At 39.4% G+C, this 21319-nt stretch overlaps 1 protein-coding gene across 1 annotated transcript in view; it reads left to right on the top strand.

The window, feature by feature from the left end:
- The first annotated feature begins 533 nt into the window (after positions 1 to 533).
- Positions 534 to 21319, top strand: part of LOC111246827 (uncharacterized) — a 23003-nt gene continuing 2217 nt past the window's right edge. The window contains exon 1 of the mRNA XM_022797069.2: positions 534 to 4654. Within this exon, the coding sequence (XP_022652804.1) occupies positions 2560 to 4654 (2095 nt within the window). The 5' untranslated portion in view covers positions 534 to 2559. The remainder of the gene's footprint in view (positions 4655 to 21319) is intronic.

The raw sequence follows: 21319 nt of genomic DNA, 5'->3' as shown, positions 1-21319 counted from the left end.
TCGCCGTTATCTCAGTTATCATTTGCTTAGTGGGAAAATGGCCAAAATAAGACAATATTATTAGTGATGAACTAGTTTAAGCGATGCACTGGTTTATTCTACGACAGGATTCGAGCCAAGTGTCAACAGTGAAGAAAACGAAGAGCCTTTTACGTGCCACGTGTAAAATCAAACCACCTAAATTAAGCCTAAAAATGAATTTGTAGGAAACACTAAGAGTTCCAGACACTATTTTCCGATCGACTTTATATAATGTAATATTATTATTATGCCTGACAATTACGCTGCGCTTTTGATTACGCCGATCTCTTGTTTATACTATTTTGAATTTTCATCCATTTAATATAACCGGCACCGGTAAAGCAATCAAAACGTTTGGTAGCGTGACTTTGTTATTTCGCAATGATGAATCCCTTCGACATACGCAGCGGGTGTAACTTCACTTGAGTCAGATGAATTTGCTGTTGAAGGCCGAGCGCCCACTTTCAAATATTTTCATTAGTCATGCGATTAGCTTTACTTCCTGCCTTTGCTATACGGTCTCTCTGTGTATCCGCTTCTCTGTATTCTACCAAGCACATGCTACTTGACAACTTTGTGACTGGTTCCGAGCAGAACTCAATGTTGAGTTGCGCTGGGTGCTGAGTGCTGATTATATAGCATGAGCGCCTTTCAACTTGCGCCATCTCTATCTCGCGCTGTACGTTGGCTTTCTTTCTCACACTGTTGCCTGGAGCCCTGGTTTACCCTCGCTTCGGACGGCCCTCGCCTGGCCCCCTCTCGGGTCACCATGAACGCATGCGGCGATGACGATGTTTCGTTTTGGACTCACTCTCTTGTTCATTCTCACCGTCTTTCCTATTGTTCCACATTTGCTTGCTTTGTTCTCGCCCATGTTGTTCTATATTGTACAAATACGACCGCCATACTGATGGTGTCGACTGCTGTCGTTGACTCGCTCGCTGCTTGCTTCTGCCTGCTGAAGCTCTGTCGACTGCGGAATGGAGGAGTGTGACTAGTTATGCTACTACCGTGGCTCTATCGCCACCATAACCGCTGCCGCCGCCGCCGCCGCTGCCGCTGCTGGTGCTACCGACCGTCTCAGCAAAATGGCGAAGCAGTGCTGCCACTGCTACTGCTGGGTTTTGGCTGAGAAGAGGAGGTAGGCAGACGAGCCGTCACAGCACTGACTTTAGTGGCTTTAAAGGCGTGCTGATCGTAACAGTAGGAGCAAACGCCAATATTAATGGCTCGAACTGCTTCTTTATCTAAGATAAATATATAGGGATGCATGGCAAATGTCGGCAAGCTGAGTTGGTTTGGTGAATGATTCTTATGGCAAATTTTGACGGAACGTTCGCGCGTGCTGTGGTTAGTTGCCGTGGTGACAGTAAGGAGGACTGCACATTGACTCCTTTTACGCCTGCTGTTAGTGTTCGGGAGATAATATTCATATCGCCGTCAACTCTCAGAATAGCTACTGCCGAACGCTTGCTTGCGGAAAGATTTTGAGGATAGGAAGACAAGGACCTGCTAAATCGACCTGTATATCCCACTGCCTGTGAAATGAATGAAAAAACTGACTGGCGACAACTCCCGGCATAGAACTGGCCTCTGAGCCTCTGTGGTGAGGCTCAGAGTCGGCGCCACCGTCCTCGATCTATGCTGGTGCGTGTGTTACGAGTAAACGTGGAACGTCATTTGTGTGTACGTTTGGATGACGCACATCCATGTGTTCAAAACCGTCCTCGTCGCACTAAATGGGAGCTGGATAGCGGCAAAAAAACGGTCGATAGGGTACAGTTCCTGTACGGTTAGCTGTCTTCGCCAATTTACAGGGGCACTATTCTGTAACAATAGCACAGCAGTGACTATAGCTTCTGTGGATAAGGGCCAGAAAAGAACCAGAACCAGTCAGAAAATCACACTCATGATGGAGGAGATAAGAACACGGATGCCACAGCTGATATTCATGTGAGCTTCAAAGCGATTTCTTACATTCAATCAATTGTCCGCGTCACGATCTGTGCCGGCATTGTTTGCTGTCGCAGAGCTTTGTTGCGAATGTCCAGTGTTCCGCGCTCGGCCTGATTGATAACTGATACTGAGGCTTGATTGAGGAAAGAGGCGGGAGAGAACACCGGCGCTAAATGCCGGGCCTAGTGTGCGATACCTGCTATATAAAAATGTGAGGCATGCGTAGATACGTGTGGCCTATAGATGTGTCCCTGCCCAACAGGACACCGCATCAGAAATATCACAACAACGGCAGGATCCGAAAAGTGATCAGAATCGTCAGAGCAACATTATCGACGGGTCAAGCAATATTCCGAAGAAAGGGTCAGCTTGTAAGGTTTGTCCGTGTGTGCCCTTACTACTACACACAGCCGAAGCGATCCGTGCGAAACTCTATGCAGCCACCTGCAGAGTAAATGACCAAATAAGCAACTGGGGAACGTCGGCACCGATCTAAGGTGAACACCTCTCACAAAGTATCTATCTCGATGTTGATTTCGTAGAACGTAGTAACGTTCAAAATTGATGACCACTTAGACCGCAATGTCAAAGTTATCCCGCTCATGTGAGGGCTGCTGCCGGCAGGTAGTAGACTGTCGTCTGGTTCCCGCCGCTTTTCCCGGACCGAATCAATGGTTTCGACGGAACGGTTTCTCGCTCCCATTACATCCGTTTCAGCTGTTGGCTTGGTGTCTGTTGAGTGTGTTTGTGTTTCTTTACTATTCAGCGCTAATACCCAATGTCCAGGACGGTCCGAAGCGTCTATGGCTTACAGTTCTGATGTCGATTTCATTGGCGATTCATATTTTTTCGCATCTCATCTCATCGGCAATAAATCCCGCTGACTACAATGTTCTCGCGAAGAACTTTGCCGGTCGCGGCACATTCGACCGATCAAAACACAAACATGTTATCGAGAATCAGTACTGCTATATATGCGAGACAAAAGTTGGCGCCAAGAGCAAACACTGCTCGGCATGCAACAAGTGCATAGGTGAATTCGACCATCATTGTAAATGGCTTAACAACTGCGTCGGCGTTCGAAACTATCGATGGTTTGTCGTCTGTGTTACCTCTGCGCTGGCTTGTTCGTTGTTTATACTGGGCCTTGGGCTGCGACTGTTAATTGAACACTGCCGTTTACTGGCCGTCCTTAAAGAAGCCAAATTTCAGCAGGCAGCTTCTAACTGCACATCTGTGTACGGAAATGTCGGTATTGGGAGCAGCGATCGCGCAGGTCAGCTGTTATCATCATTGATTACGCCGCAGTTACAGGCAGAACGGGAGCAACAACAGTCTCGAGTTCTTTCTTTGCCGTCGGAGAATCCTTCTCCGAGCCTCGAGCAACTGCCCACTGTTGCGGTGCCTCTCGCTGTCAACTGTACGCTTGTGTCGTCCCTTGTGGAGCAGCGATACTTACTTCACATCAAGATAGACTATGGCCTTTACCTCTTTCTACTGGTGATCTGTATCGTGCTCGCGCTTCTGGCCGCAGCCCTTCTAGCCCATCTGCTTGCATTCCATATGTTTCTCTGGCGTAAAAAGATGTCGACGTACGAGTACATCGTGTCAAAGCGTGAGAGAGCGCAGCAGGAGCAGCTAGGCTACATGGAACGAACTGTGTGTTGCTGTTTCAAATGCAAGCAAAAAGTCAATCAAATTCGACCATCTTCGTTGGCAAATGTCGAGGACACAATTCGGCCGGACTTGGCACCGGGTCAACAGCAGCAGCAATGCGACTTCGAAAAGGCCGACAAAGAGAACCTAGCTCGAAAAGTAAGTTCGAGCCATTCACAGGTCTCACGAATGGCAAGCAATAAATCACACACATCGTCCGTGATCACTCACGAAGACTTTAAACGAAAAGGTTCGTTCGCTGCCGGCGACGTGTACATAGGAACGCCGACGGTCGACAAGATCATGGCGGATGAGATGAGTAGGCGGAGTGCATCGCTCCACCGTCAGGAGTCTCTGGTCAGGCAGGATTCGCTGCCGCAAGATCCTCCAGAGGACGTCCGACCGGGCTCGTTAGATGGCAGTCGCTCAGGACGATCTGTTTCTCAGCAATCGCTTAACAAAGCGCCGCAACAGTTCCCGTCGACGGACAGCGTTCATCTACCAATCGAAGCGGATGTTGTCATTTGCCAACGTGATGGTGAAAGCGTCCACGAAGCACTCAACCGAGGTCACTCGATGATAAACCTCCTGCCGCAGAATTCGACGGATACGCTATTAGAGTACGACGAAGAGGTCTCGATGGTGGCCGGTGGAGGCGGTGACAGCACATTAACGGAGAAGTGGCGTAACCACGATTCAGGCTATTCAGAGAAGACGAAGAGAGGCTCGATGTCGGATGATCTCGATCTTGAAGTTGTCAACGTAAAAGCTGACCAACGAAGAGGTCCAAACCGCAGCGGCGAACAGGAGATAAACAGCCACGAGTGGCCAGACCCGGCAGAAGAAAATCAACAAAAGCAGCAACACGGGCAACAAGTACATGATGGAGAGTTGTTGGAAGCTGCTGCAAACGGTGCCAAGACTCCAAAGGAGCAAAAAGTTGATCCACTTATGCTCAAAGCTATGGAACAGGCAATTCTGCGACCTCAGTCTTTGCCGGTAAAGCTGTCGCCGTTAATTGGTAATAACCTTAGTCCTGTTAATGCTTGAGAGTATGTAGCGTCGTAATTGTTCCGTGACACAGCAATTGTTGCCCTTACATCGTTCAGGGCGTTATAACCAAGGAGATGTATACAAGATCATTTAATTACTATTGAGTTGACGCGATTGCCGCGGACACCGATTAATAAAAGAGCTTGTGTTGTATCGCACGTGTAGATTAACGCAGAAACGACAGGGTGGTATCGTAGCACTACACACGTCTGTAGTTTTGCAGCATGGATCGGTGTGTGATGGTGGCAAGCACGAGATGAGTGCCGATACTGAAATGAAATCGAACGACCAGTCATGTGTAAGGGAAGGATAACGATAACACCGGTATTTGAGAAAGATGCAACGTTTGACGGTTGAGTAGCCCGTAACCACAGGCAAGATTCTTTTACTCTGCAAGGAATACTCTTAAAGTTACAGGTCTCTTTGAGATTTTACTGTATGTGTATATCCATAGATTTCGATTATTATTATAACGATCCATTGCTATTATTAGGATGGTAGTACAATATGAGGAAATATATTTAAACAAGAATCTCTATAATGTCTGTTCCGGCGAGCAATCTACGTGGATCAAGAGGGTAAGCAAGAAACCTAGGCGTCTGTATGATCAGAAGTCTGCCATCGTCATGGACATAAGAAAGCAGGAAGGAAAAATACGAAGGAGTTGGACATACAAATGTAGATGGATTTTATAGTTCTGCACTAAAGATGAGTTTACATTTAAACTACAGTTAAATGTGAACTATGCATTATAAGGACAAGCGTGATTTTCGGTCATAGCTGATGTCCTCCTATTAGAACTTACTCTTTGGTAGAGGTCCTGCGCTCCTCACTGACCTCCGATCCAATCAATAGTGGAACAGACGGAAGCGTTGAAGATTATCGAAATGTAAGCCATCCACGCACTATCTACGATCGATTTTGGACGTGGGATGGTTCGTACATATAAGAAAAGGGTAGGAGAGTGGCCTCTTCGGTGAGCGTGAATGAGTGATTGCTGAGTAAGGCATGCCATTACGTGAGATGTATACATGCGTATGTAGGTGACCAAGATCTGTAGTAATAATGACATGAATCGCACACGCGGTGACATTATAAGCAGCCGTATACATCGTGGTAGGTGAGAACAGGCATATTAGGTGCAACCCAAACCAAATGGAACTTTGCAACGTTAAAATTCTATCATTTACATATAGAGTAGAGCTCGAGAGAAATACAGTCATTGATGTTGTACGATCACTGCTACCACAATGCCGCCAAAGCAATGATCTATTACTAGCTATTGACAATGTAGTTTGTGGCCTTCTCTTTGAGAGACGTTTAGGGAGTGGAAACGTTCTGATTGACAATAGAGAATTAATTGTACGAAGGGGATGAGCCCTATGAATGTAGACGGCACAGCAATGACAAGCACCTGCGTTGACTCTGGTCAGCTACGGAGGGAAAACTCGTCATTTTGGGTGATATAACAAGTGTCTGTAGGCGATAACAGAAACAAGGAGAAACTACGCTAGGGAATAGTGCAAGGAGTTCATAAGGATCGTATTGACGACGTCAAATGGCGACCTAAGACTAAAGCAGCTACGCATACGTAACAATAAGATATCAATATAGTTTTTCTACTACAGCTCTTATATATATATATATACTAAGAATCATAGAGTATATTAGTATTATAGCTACGAGATATTTTGAGAATAGGATAATAACAACAATACGAATGGTATTAATTACCGTAATGGTTAGACAAGGAGTGGATGAATAATACGAATGACAAGCACTAATTATTATGCTGGTGAAATAGTTCAGTAGTAACTTTGGCCACACACATTTACAGTATTGTAGGTAAATTACGTTAAAAATTAACAACATTCTAATAAACACAGTGACAACGTAACGACCTCGTAGAATATATCTGGACAAAGACTAGCTCCTACAGTCGCTGCATTTATCGTAGGAGGAAACATGCGACTTACTACATTCGAAACAATAGACGCGTGTTAAGCCAAAAATTTAGTTGTTTAATGCACAAAATCCTAAAGCATCTATTAGAGGTGATAAAATCATGTTTCTTGTTACTTCTTATTTATAGCCAGGAAAATAAAATGCTAGAACATTTTATATATATGAACAACGTGATTTAACGTACTAAAAGTGGGTTGTCCTGTTTTCATTTTTGTCTCTTTACTTTTCGTCAATAAATTATAACAGAGTTAAGCTCTCCCGCGTATTTTCCGACAAATAAGCTTTGTAGACAATTTGCGGCACGTACAGCAATCAGTGGAAATCTTCAGCTAGGGAAATTAGGAGTTAACTATAATCCGGTGACGTGTTAGTAGTGAAGTGCAAGATGAACACGAAGACTCACTTTTAGGCTCTGTAGCAACTTATCCATGCACTCATTTAATCTCAATCTTCTAATCATCTTTCTGCTACATCTACTACACCTCACAACTGTACGTACATACGAACATTATATAGATGATACAATCGATTACAGTTCCATCTGTGAAAACGTCCAAAGCGATGTCCGTCACTGCATAATGATCCTAAATAGTCGCTCTGTATATGTAGTTCGTACTGGAGGCAAGGAAAACGAATTGTCGACGTTTCTCTACACAACACTCTCCCTTGTATTTAGAAACATTAATAATAAATTATGTGGACAAATTGTCTACGATTAAGTAGTATATTAGCCAGATACCTATTAAACATATATTATGCATAGAATTTTATTCATTTCATATTTTTGTATTCGACGATGTTTCGACATGGACATTGTTAAATACCTCCCTGTCTTTTTATGTATCCTATAGCGACCAATAAAAGGAAAAAAAAAACTTTATTTATTCACCAAGGTTTATCTTGGGTTTTTTTTTAATACCTCAAGACACAAACAGACTTTCACACACATATGTAAAATATTCAGGATCGTCCCATTTCCGATAACGAACACATAGTCACGTGATATATAGTAAAGCTGAACTAGTTCTGATTGAGTTTCCATAAACTTCGCTAAGACTCTATGTAGCCCCCACACGAAAATTAGATTCTTGTTGACTATGCTTTTTGTGTCAGAACACCGTATTTTTTGGATTTTCTAAAATAATTATAAAAAATTCACTTTTGATAAATGGTGGAATTTAGTCCATCGAATGAATATATATATATATATTGGTTTCTTGTTGCTTTTAGCTTAAATTCAAATGTGATGAACTGAAGCATGCAAAGGTGAAACGTAATCTTTTTAGTAGAAAATACATCCAAAAGTAAGTGGTCTTTTATTGCAATCTTGAGTTTAAACCGAAGATGTTGATCTTACAAACTAGATAAAAAAAAAAAACTGGTTCATTGGCAATATGACAAACTAATATGTCATGAATGTCGTTCTTCCGTTGGTTAAACAATAAGCTGTTGTTAGGCTTGTCCTCATAACAAGAGTAAATGCTGATTTTAGCTAGTCCCTTTCAGGAAAGTCTATGAAATCTAACATTGTGCTTCTTGCGTCTGCTATAAGATTACCAATTTCGTTTTTAGTTAAAAATGACTAATTGGCGTAACTGTTTGTTGGTTAGCGGTTCATGCTCTTATTAACGCTAACCATCTTCTGCTTTAATCTTGTACATAATTGATTTACTCTATTGTTCTTTTTGTTTTTAGTGACCATAAAAACTAAAATTTCAGAACATGGAAACACTATGTAGTGCATTCAGAGTAATGCCAGAGGCTTTTGGATCCGCTAACTTTCACCGTGAAATGGGGCGTGAGCATGATCTACCTACAGTTTACGTTTCATCAGCATCTATTATGGGCCTATTTGTACACAGGGATAGATGTACCAGTTAGAGGAAATTAGGTAATGCCATTTATTTTTTTTTGCATTTTTCTATGCATTAAAACAATTCAAGAATGAATAAAGAATGCGTTTGTTAAGCATAAACCTACTTCAAGGCTTGTTACTTCGATGTTCATGTATTTCGACAATTTATATTGGTGCTTTATTTTAGTATATTGACTTGCGTGTATTAAGATTCGTAGTTTCTTGCTAAACTAAGCAAATAATCCTTAAGCAGTATGTCCTCCATTAAGCACATAAAATTTTCCTTTACAAACGCCCGCTAATGGTAAACGTCTAAGATGACTTTGAGAGTTTGTGTATTAGTAATGGGCCGGCTCATCCGACATTGTTCTTTACTTTTTTTTGGAGCTGGGCTTATTAGGCGATTGCTTATTTAAGCAAAACATGCTAAACCCTCATTACTCGTTGACAGGCTGTAGTGTCAGACCAAAATCAATGTTGTTCACTACTGCGTCGCCTTCAGAAACTTGACAACTCACTGTTGACTGACTGCTTCTGCTAGCTTTCATGTCAGGCCAAAAGAAACAGCGTCAGCAGCTCACATGGTAACCTGTAGCTCAGTAGGCGAGGCATGTAGGATGCAGATAGTATAAACAAAATTGTATTGGAACCTTTACGATTGTGCCTGACTTGTTTGCGAAATCTGCTTAGCCGGAGCTGTAGGCGCTTTTCTGTCCACAGCCTATGGATATAATGCACCCTGTCCCACTGAACAATGATTGAACAATTTTTCTGATAATACTATTGTTCTATGGCTGTCGAAGGCCTGTTCCACATTTCGCTGGCGGTGATGAAGATGAAGGCCGGGCCTATTGAAACTGCCAATTTGTTCTGCAAATTTACACATCTACGTACCACAAAACACGTTAGGACGGGAATACTGTATATCCGATCGCACAAGGGAAAGTCAAATTTGCACGAGGTTGTCACACTGCGTTAGTGTTAATCATTAAACGACCTATTTTAGACAATTTATTTTGCCCCTTGATTCTAATCGATTGAAAATTATACTGATATAATAGTAAACAAGCCAATGCACATAACAGTCAATGAGAGTAGCTAGATTTTTAACGTTGATTGCCACCCTACAGTTTTAGCATCATTGCACGGAACAGCTGCATCTGGCTTATAAGTCAACAAAGATACTTGAGCTGAGTCTTGCTGGCTAGGGTTTTTACTCGATCGATCATTTTGAACAACATTAAACTACTCCACACTTTGTCGAGAGCTTAGTCTTGTATTATGATCGCTATCCTTTATTGCTACCCATTTTTTATTGATGGTAAAATCTAACAATGATTAGTTCATCGGTAAATGACTTTGCTTTTATGATGCGGAAAGCTATTGGCGTTGTTGTGTTATCTTGTCTTAGAACAGCACAATAGCTTTTTAACTTGTATGAGACCATGTCTTATAAACGGAGTCAAGCATCGTCAAAGAGGTCGCTTATACGAAGCCGAATAGATAAATTCGTATTTGGTGCACCGTCCTTGACAAAAAGCACTAGGCGACATTTGTCTATGAAGGCAAGCAACGATGAACTTAAAACAGTTGTCAACAAAAATGTCTATGGTAGTAGCTTTAGGTAAGCTTTACTTTAATACAGAATACGATTTCCGATACATACGTTAATTAAGATCTTTGCCAGAAAGAGGCACTTGCTAGTTTTTTCTTCAGAGTGACTATACATACAGTATCTAAATGCTAAGACGAAATGGTATATCACCATGATCGCCAGGTCGATATTTCTTACGATTGGAGCGTGATGGGGCCACGGTGACCTGCCGGCTTCAACGACAAGCCCAGACATTCTACTTAGTCCGGCGCTGTTATTTTGTACAGTAAATTTTTTTTCTATATAATTCTTGCTCATCCTTATTTTGTTAGTTTAGCTTGGGCTAGTGCAATATGGAATCTGTGTTTATTATAGTAGCTACCGGAGCATTCTACGAAGGCGTATGCTATTGCCTCGATTGCTATTACTGCCATTATTCAGCTAGGGCAACTGCTGTGTTGGTATGAGGATCTGATATGTACGTTGTTGATTAATATGAGGTCTCTTCGGAACATCGTGTATTTTCTAGTAAATGTAAGCTTGTTTATTTTTGTTGAGCGTTAAATATTGAATAGATGCATATCATCAGAAGCACCAGATTTTTATTAATCACTGGGTCTCGTCTAGTCCGCCGAGTTCAACGCAAACTCACATTCAACAAGCCTATACGCAATTGATGGCGAACATAAAACTGTTCATAGCTGCGGTCAATTGCTTTCGTTTATGCAAGCTCTACGTATATAAGCGCAGATTTCCTCTAGGGGCTCTATTCTTACGAACCCCGTTTTGCCTGTTCGTATTCGTGTGTTTAGGCAAAGCACCAACAAAATTGAGTAGACAGTATCTCCCCTTCGCCACGTTGCGAGGTGTTCAAATCTAATTGACCGTTAAGTGCTGAGTCCGTTCTACGGCTAAGCATCAAGACGTTTTGCCACCATTTAGCTTGCCAACGAGGTAGGGCCGTCTGGACGATTCTAGGCGTTATTTTTCCATGGTACAGAAAACTTCTGCTCGTCTCTACAAAGTATTTGATAGAACTAGTCTCTCCTACGTCAGGCAATCTTGGGAGAAAGCATATCGTCATAGTTGAACGAATTCATTATCTTGTTCAGTGAAATAGCTCGATCGAGTATTTGATTTGAAACCACTCAGAATGGTTCTATCCATGTTTTCCGTAAGAATCACTTGGAAGTGGTTGAGGCCCATTTCTAAGGGAGTATAATATTTTAAAACAAGCATCTGATAAAAAAACATGGAAGTTTTTATATCTTACTATAAAACAGTAAATTTTTGTAAATATACAATGACAACAAATTAGATAACGGAGCTTATTTCGAATATTAATAATATGTCATATTAATGAACATCATGATCGATAGTAGCGCGGACATCAAAACCGTCCACTTAATCTAAGCAGGCAATTCCATACGAACGCATAGTCTAACTGTAGATAGTAAATAACTGTTTACTGATACAACCGCGAACTCAGTCCATATCGGCAACTAATAAACGAACCGATATGAAACGCTGCAAACGTTGGAACACTTCGTATGCCCATGATAGCGATAACTTGGGCAATTTTAAACAGTGGTCAAGAACATTGCAATGTTCGATTAATTGGGAATTGACAAGCTGGCAGAAGAACCGTGCTACGGCTACGTATTATGATCAATTTTAAGTTTTTTTAATTTTATTTTAGGTTAGAGTGAGTTCACTTGTGAAGCCTTCTTGGCAACCAACGAGTCTGTTTTACAAATGCAGCTAGCGACATCTGGCGATGATACAAGGAGGAACGGGACCGCGCACTTAACACTAAATAGATTCTTTTGATGAACGTAAACGTGTGTAGATAGAATCATGAAAAAACGTTAACTAGCTACAATATTTAAGTAATAACTTATTGATATGAAATAAATACTTCGGTTAAGCAAGCGTCGTGCAGACATTCAGGAATATGATGAAGTGGTTTATGGACTGTGCTTTTACTAAACATTTGCGTATGCGTAAGCAGAATTTGTCTAATGGGTACTATTGACAACGCATAGGCGCCGTGCTAAAAACTTCTCAGTCAACTGATGTATCATCTGGTATTTTTGTTAGCTTTTGTCTGTTTGTTTTTCTACGAAAACAAACACCATTAGATCAGTTAGGTACCGCCTTTGTTAGTTTGTGTATTTGCGCCGTCGAAGACCCTTTAGACCAAGAAGAAGGGTTATCAACACTTCAAGACGAAATCGATGAATTAACGAATACAAAATATACAAAATACAAGATCGCTTTCATGGCAAGGGAGCTATTAGTTCGTTGATATTATTGTCATGAGGGTGTTATGATATGCGAGAAAAAATACAAGATTTCTAACTCCATCTTGTTGGTTAGTTTAACCTTTAACTTTATGACCGTCTACTCCGAATACAAGTAGTCCAGAATAACACCGTTTGCCTTTGCCGGAGCGGGTGACATTTGCTTGAGGCTGACGCCAATCGATGCCGGGCAAAGGTCTTCTTAGTGGTTCTGAAGTGCGGGGCACGCATACTTAGAGCCAATACACAGTAAGGATATTAGCTAACACACGAAAGGATGTCGAAAATACACTTTGAGTATATGATATTTGTGAAGACTTTGTGGGTTTTATGAATGAGTTAGCTAATACAAAAGAAAAAACTATAGAAAAGGCCAATATTTGATTCGCCGGAAAGCCTTTATGGATGTTCTTTACATTTGTAAGAAAAATGGCTGAAATGATGCTAGCAGCTATTTCTAGTTCAATGAATCCGCATAGGAAATAGCTTTTATTGTAACTAATTAAGAATGACAAGAAGGCACTATTTAATCCGTACATATTACTTACGTATTCCTTGTTTGGTACTGTATCGGAATTCTAAATAGATTTTGACACTTCATGGGTCAGATTCTGCCGTAGACAGATGTGCTAAGGTTATTCAGTCAGTGTCAGTTAGAAAAGTTGTATGCCTTCATTATGGACGTAAGTGCAATATGGACGTAAGCGGCAGAAGTGTGGGAATGCTCCACATTTCATAGAACGATTAGTGCTTTGAGTTAGACGATGAATTAGTACCAGACGAAAAATATCGGTATGCGCCATTTTTTTTTCTAGTCATACATAAGCTCAATGCATATGTGCTAGACTCAGGGGATACAGCCTTATAGGCTAAACAGTTTCTAAGAATATCTCTTCTTATAATAGTAAAGTATATACAATAAAAAAAAATAGCCATTGAATACCAAGCCTGTACAAAAAACCTACCGCAAAATACACCTTCATAGGGTACTAACTGCGTAGAGGCCCAAAACGCTTAGTTACACCAGAGACAAACGGACGTTCTATTCGAATGATAATAACTCAAAATTTGATATAACTTGACCTCCCCTCGCCCGCTTTTCCTCGCAATAGCAGTAATCAATATTTATTAACACATACGAACGTACATATAACATCCAGCATTCCTATTATCGTAGCAGTTATGTTAAGGTGATATCGCACGAATTTTACTGTTATTATTATTGCTCTTTCGACCTGTTGGTGTTCCGAACGACGGCACATGGATGCATTGATAACGCTATTGTTATTATCATTTATCGATTGCCAGAACTTAGCTAGACGACTGCTGACTATGGAAAAACGGCAAGACACATATATATGTAGTGATTACTGAGTATTACGGCTGCGACGATCATCACAGGTTATGAGCAAGGAGGGAAATGTGGCGATACTTTACAGGCAAATGGAAAGCAAACTTGCTGTTTGCCTCTACATACATAGAGGTTTTCGGCAACACGGTGCTAATTCGGAAACCGGTGCCATGAAGATCGAGGGCAAAGGATATCCGGTGAAAACGAAAGCAGTACAACAAGTGACGGATTTGTTCTGGACGCTTTGTATAGTATTTCCATGATGATGATGAGGACGTTATGATGAGACGGACACGAGAGATCAGCAGGAAGTCATTAACATATCCTTAACATATCTAGGGGGAGCGTAGGAGAACAGCGATTAACAAATGAGTTGATACGTCTATTTCGGAAATATAGTGCCAAATCAGTGAGTTAATGGGGGATCAATGAATGAGTAACCTGTGGAACAAGTAAAGGGTCGTCCACATTACCCAGTGGTACATTAACAATACATGTACAGTATGCTTAGGGCAATATTAAACAATTATATTGAGAACATAGTCACTAGTAACTAGCTTAACTGTAGCAAATATATTCATAAAGAACCGTAAACAAATGGTTCATAGAAGTATCTTCAAAGCCAAAAAAAAAGTATTTAAGTAAAATAGATATTAGCATGAACTAAAATAGGTGTCCTTCGCATTTATGATACTGTGAAACAGGTTGTTCAGTTTGCACATAATTTACTTAAAGGTGTGTATAAGGGTCAAATTCTCTAACCTATTTTACCGATTATTTTCACTCGTTTGATTGCATATATTGTTCCAAATAGAAGAGTTTGTTGCCAATAATTATTATTGGCAACAAACTCTTCTATTTGGATTATTAATATTATTATATATAAATTGTAGGATGAGTTAAATTATTTCTAATGCGCTAACGAGATCTACCTAAATATCGAATGTGAATAAGTGTTGCACACCTGGTATAGCATTTTTGTGCACGATTTTCATCAGAGTCATTTCAACACAATATAACTGATTTGGTCATAGACTTAGTATAAATCCTTTCGAATGATTCCTTGATTTTCAAATATTGTTGTTCAATTAATCACAACCAATAGGAATCACAAGAGTCGACTAGTAAACATATATGAAATGGCCTTTATCTTGCAAACGATATATCCACGAAGTAAATTATTAATACGGTTCGATTGACTTCAAGCAACTTTTGGCAATATTCGAAATTCTCTGAACGTAACGAAACACCTATAGAAGATGTTGGAGTAAACACTTGAATATGTTTAGTGAGCATGTTAGATCATTCTTCGTTTGGTTGGCAGACTATTTAAAGCATTGACTTGGGTGAAGATGTTAAGATAAGCAGCCTTTCTTTATTTGTTGTGTAATTTAATACACTTTTTTAATGTTTATTAGACAAAGCGAAGTCTTCCTCTACTTCTTAGTGTATTTTGTCAATCATAGCCTATTGCCTTGACAATTTTTAAGAGAAGCAGTGGAAGTGATCCCTTAGGAAAATTTTGTAACGCTGATTTTTTCTAAGAAAGCTAGAGACAGCCTTCATAACGAACGTTTTACGTTTCAATTACACTCATTCAATACACCCCGTTTGCCGAAATATGCTAAATCCACCAATGACCATACGATGAAATTTAGTTCCTCTACCATAGACGACACGCAAGTCAGTTGTTCTACCTGTATATATCGATGAAAGACTAATTTCTGAAAACCCAATAAAAAAGCATTAAAATGTGATGATATAAGGTTTAAGCAGAGAGGGTAAAAAAGGGTTCGTCAGTCATTAATCAGTCACTAACAATTTTAATAAACCGAAGTCACTTATTTTCATAGGCCCCCAGAAAACTTTCAGAACTCTATTTAAACACATACAAATAAGTGTTACATTTTTACGGTATGCACGACGCGAATCATATCGTACTTTGCCTTTTTTCTGTATGGGAATATTCTAACGTGATCGGGTTTTCTGTCGCGCTACATTTTATCAACGGCATGTTCATTTCTGCGACGCAGCCGTGCGATGTGTTTTAACAACTTGAAAAATTACATTAGCAACGATGGCTAAACCTGTAAATGTGAGGTTTCTAAGCGACTACTGATAGAGTGCATAAGCACGACTGACTTGATACCTATTACAAGTATAGTACATAATTAGACAAGGGAACATGAAGAAAATTCTTTCCCAGATTTCTAGTTGCATCAGGATAAGTGATAGTAGTCATTTAATAATACAAACATTTATTGTTATTATTATTACCTTTAATTTGAGTATTAGCTATAGTCAAATGATGCAATGATTCAAGATATATATATATATATATATATATATATGGTAATTTTCATAAACTGTCTCAGTTGTCGAGAATTGTGGGACAAATACGTATCTGTCTTCGCGTGATTTCGTTAGATAACCAAGCATCTTAACAAGCCCGAGAATTACTAATTCCAATCTGTTCACACCTGCTTATGTAAATATATTGAAATGTTGTTGTACAATAGTTTTTATAATTTATAAAGTGAATAACATTGAACATTAGAATATAACAAATAAATAATGTGGGTGCTTAAGTGCTATTTCTGATTATAGTTACTACGTAGTAACTAAATAATAATATGTCTCAATAATACAATCTAAATACGAAACTGATTGGTGATATATAGATTAGTACTATAACCATTAGACTAAACGTCAACCTTAGAGAGTAAAAAGAGAGCTACATAAATAAATATGTGTTGTTGCGAAAGTGCGAATCTACGGCACGCTTGGCATTGCCAGTCACAGAAATGATTAATGCACTACTTTAGGTTAAGAATTAATACAGTTAGTAATAGGTTAGGAAAAGTACGTTCGAAGCTGAACCCAATAGTATGCTGGTAAAATCCGACTTCTTCCTCAACTGTTCTAATTGAGCTCTATTTTATGTGAATTTTGTCTTCCTTTTTCCTGTCGTACTTATATATGGCCGACTTGCTTCGAATGCATGAACGAATTAGTTGTTTTGGAACGTTTGCCATTCTCAACAGCTCCGATTATAAATAATATAAAACAATCGCTCCATGCGGTATTTTGATGCCAACTACTATTGGTTGTAATGTTATAATTTACAAACAGTTGGGCACGGAGTACATAAACGCAACGCCGCCAGTACCTACCCCGCTCATGTCCTGAGTCAATAAATTGCTGAGTGTTTTATCACGACAGAACGTCGACACGTGAAAAAACTACGTTGGCATTGCTGGCGCTACCGTTTCACTGTTTTAGCAAGCCTGACTTTACCGGTCGCACCTTTTAATCGTCTGGCTCGCTCTTTTTTTTTTAACAAAGTGTAGAACTAACCAGCATGGAATTTGGCCATTATTATTAGCACATCATGATGGCCGTATGAGGACTATACAGGCAGGCGACGAGAGGACGAAAACCCGATAGACACATCCGCACAATCATATGTTATCTGAGTATTTCGGACTTCTGCATTTGATTTTCGACAGAACGAGTAGGCGGCCACTCCTTAGCAGGTGCATTCGCCGTCAATGGCCCTCGCTCGGGAGTTCGTTCAGCCATATAAAAAAAGTAAACGATGGTTCACCATCGTTTCGCCTCGACTTTCTCCTTGATTAACATCTTGCTCCTAGACCGGTGTACAAAAATTTTGTATAGACAACAACACAGAAGTGCAATGACTGCTGCTACTGTACCATACACTATAATAGAATGATGTACTTCTGTCTTGTAATGGTTAAAATGAAATTTAAATGATAGTTAACAAGACTGAAGAAGTTTTCACATGGAGTATTGAACAATAGGAAGAATCTAACAATCAGCATAAGCAGCAAAAAAATAAAAGGGAAATGAGCAGTACACCCTTTTAGTGTGATTATGTTCCTCTTCATATAAAATGACAGTTTGCGTGAGGGCGCCTAATTTGAAACACCCGGGTATATTGAAAGCTTCTAATAGGCACCAGTTGAACCGTAGCAGATACCTCATAGGGTCAGTTTAATGGTCCACTCACCATGTACAATCAGTAATGCTATTTCACTGATAATTATGCATTGCGTATATACACGTAGTCAACGGTCACTTCTTTGGTATAAGTAGGTAAAGTTCATGCAATACACTAAGCCATTCCTGTTAAGTTGTATCCTTTTAGGAGAAGAGAATTATGCTAGAAATATAGACGTTTATATTAGAACAACGACATACATCAAAAAAATCAAAACGAGGGACACTAAAGCAGCCACATTTACGACGAGGTCTCAATATACATTGCTTCGTATTTCTCACCCTATAGCATATTTGAACTAAATTACTGTGAAAAAGAAAAGTCGTTTATGTCCGTTTATATAACCGCTCTTAGTCCACCTTGGCACATTAGAAGCTCTCCCAGAATTTTTCATATCAGATGTAAGTATTAGTTTGGTACAATTCTAGTACTGAACCAGTTGTTGTGGTCACTGTAAACCTGACGTATCGTGTGGGAATAGGCAGCCTACGCGGATATATATGTACCAGAAACGCGGTTTATATAATTTTACAGTTTAGCCCAACAGTGAGTCACTTCTATACGCAATAATTTAGGTATAATTTCAAATGCACACTTACACATACGGTAGTAACTTTGTGCATTTTTTGAAAACCAATTTTATTAGGTTTGTGCTTTTTTGACCTGGCTCAACGCGTCTCTTTTCAGACTGAGGTGTAAGATATATTTTTTTTCGCTCTCTACGAGTCTTCTGAGGGCTCTTTGTGAGCTCCACTTGCTGTACAATCTTTATTGGCGACGCCGGTATTAGTTAGTTAAATTTTTATATATATTTTTAATAATTAATTAATAAAATCATGTTTGTTACAAGATCTATTAAAAGATGTTCTCAAGTATCTCTCATCTAATGCGTAGCTCAATGGCGCTATTATACTTACAGTGGTTTGATAGTCGCAGCCTTAACGTAATTTTTGTTTCGTGAAACTTTTTATAAAACGTTTTTTGAAACGTTTTTTATTTGGCTTTATTCATGTCATTTATTCATCGATTTAACTCAAGGCGATTAAACTAAGGGAACGTGTTCCGTAATTGCCTAGGGATAGCTTGACGGCTATGGAACTCAAAATTCTGTTTCATGACGTCGTGATACGATGGCTAATCTATTTTAGGATGTCGTAAGTGCCTGCACCTATTGTCTAATTTATCCAATTTAAACTACACAGATCATACCAACCGATTTTCACCCCGACATACTCAAGTGTTTCTTGAAAGTAACTGGGGTCGAACCACCCACATTTTCATGTTTGGCAAGAAACGGCCTTTCTGACTATCGGCTATGCCCAAGCCGATACTAATTTATTTAAGCTTCTGTGAAGCCTTACTTAGGAGCCACGACACGTGCATATTCAAACACATTCCTCCCTATGCTAAACATAAATGTTTTTTTTAAAATAACCAATATTATCACATGTTTACATACAGGGAATTACTTCCTTTCAAATTTATCAAGGTTTTCAAAGAGCACTTTTCGAGACGAACGCTCTTTTGTACTCGTAGGTCAAAACCTCTAGAGGACCAAACTGTAGCAATTCGATTCTATTTCTAGATATTTAATATTTTACTGTCAATTCTCTTAAGCAATCAATAGGGTTTGAATTGCATACAACGTGTAGTGACTATCATTTTTTCAACCATAATTTAAAATCAAGTCATATTTATGATCTAAGATAATTTTATATCAAATATACTGAATCAAATAAAAAGCTAGAAAGTAATTCAGAATACAGAAAAAAAAAAGTACAGCACCAAGCGTTCTGTTCGTAACTAACTTTTGCATGGTTTTCTAACTATAGCTAAAATAGCTTCAAATATCTTGAGAGTGTTTATTTTGATGACTGCTCAATTCAATCAATCAAATATTGATATATATATAATTATAAACAACCAACGGACTCATTTAATAGGAATCTCCTTTTCTACTTTTACGCAAATTAGCTTTTACTATGTTAATTTTAAGGCAAGCAACACTAATGAATGTAATTAAATAATACTTTTGAACGACATTTTGCATGCTCTAAACAAAATAATCTTATCTTCGTCAGCGCTTCGTATAATCACAGAGACGACACAACAAGGATAATAACCACGAACAAAATCACGTGTTTTTGCTTACGTGAATTATTCCCTTTTATTATAGGTAGCTCATTCGGTTTCAGTTGAGTCAATGAATCGACGGTAAATTAGTCATACACTCACGGGATGTTTGTTGACTTCGACGTTTATCTCTTTCTCTGATCGTTTTACGGAACCACAGTCTCTCTAAGATTCGCGGATTAATGACTTTTTGTTATTTTATAATCGTGCCAATCACACGGAACAAACCATATAACACCTCTCTATAATTGTTTATACTTTTCTTTTTTCTATATCCTTTTTATATAATAGACACATTCGTATTAGCGGTCAAGCGCAGTCATACCGTCTAAAAAATATACACATTGGACGCATTAGCTCTTTTGTGGTTGGATAGTGTATTCTCTTAAACAGCGGTCCATACATGACTCCGACTTCACGCATCCGCCTGACAGTCGTAACAAGATTTCATACAAAATTAAGCGCCGATCATACCTCAACAGTCACTCAGGGGGAACCAACGAAAAGAACCGGACCAGGCAGGCTGACATAGGAAAACACTGGGATTATCAATCAGTACCTTGTTGTATTTACCAGTTTAAGCTTTCACCATACCACAAAACAACGGTTAACAGTAAGTTGCCCAAAAATGCGTTGCACCGGCTTTGAGCACGCAAATTACAATAACATAATATTATAATAACAACAATGATGGCAAAAGTTGACACACTTTAATTTAGTAACTACATAGTGATTATCAAACAATTATGTAGATATTAGCGAACGGACTAGTGTATACGCGGATTAGCTATTAGTATGTGATTATCGGAATAAATATTTAGGTGTCTTTCAATTGACAGTTTTCCGCAGAAGCATATTAATCGTATTTTCACAGATGTGTTTTAAACACAAACAGCTTTCTATTCACTTCAGGATCGAACTGACAACGACCAATGCGTAAAACGTTTTTTCAAAAAAAATTTCAACCTCTATCTTCATGGGCCATCGCATGTAAAATCACTTCCAACCATCGTTTTTTGCATATCTTTTTCACATACATTACTGCCGTATGTAGCCACCTACTTTTATATTTCAACACGAAAGACACCGATGAACAATGCAAAATATCGATATCATGTTTTAGAAAAATGCTTAAATAGGTCTGAACAAGGTTGCGGTTTTTTAACGAGAAAGGAACGAACATAGTGATGGTCAAAATGTTCGCTATTTCTCATGCTAAAAGGGGAGCACCTTCAGTAATGGCATCTAGTCAGCTTTGCTAATTAATTATTGAAAAGTTACTTTGGTCCATCTACACTCATTTTGTCTCCCCCTGGCGATCTCGCTTATTAAACTCTTGTGCTCCATCTCTGGTTGCATTTCACACATCACATTTAAAGTTTACCGTAAACCTATATATATATATATA

Source organism: Varroa destructor, unplaced genomic scaffold (genome assembly GCF_002443255.2).
Source record: "Varroa destructor unplaced genomic scaffold, Vdes_3.0 BEIS01000003.1, whole genome shotgun sequence".
NCBI classification, from domain to species: Eukaryota; Metazoa; Arthropoda; class Arachnida; order Mesostigmata; family Varroidae; genus Varroa; species Varroa destructor.
This window is presented reverse-complemented; position numbering and strand designations above follow the sequence as displayed.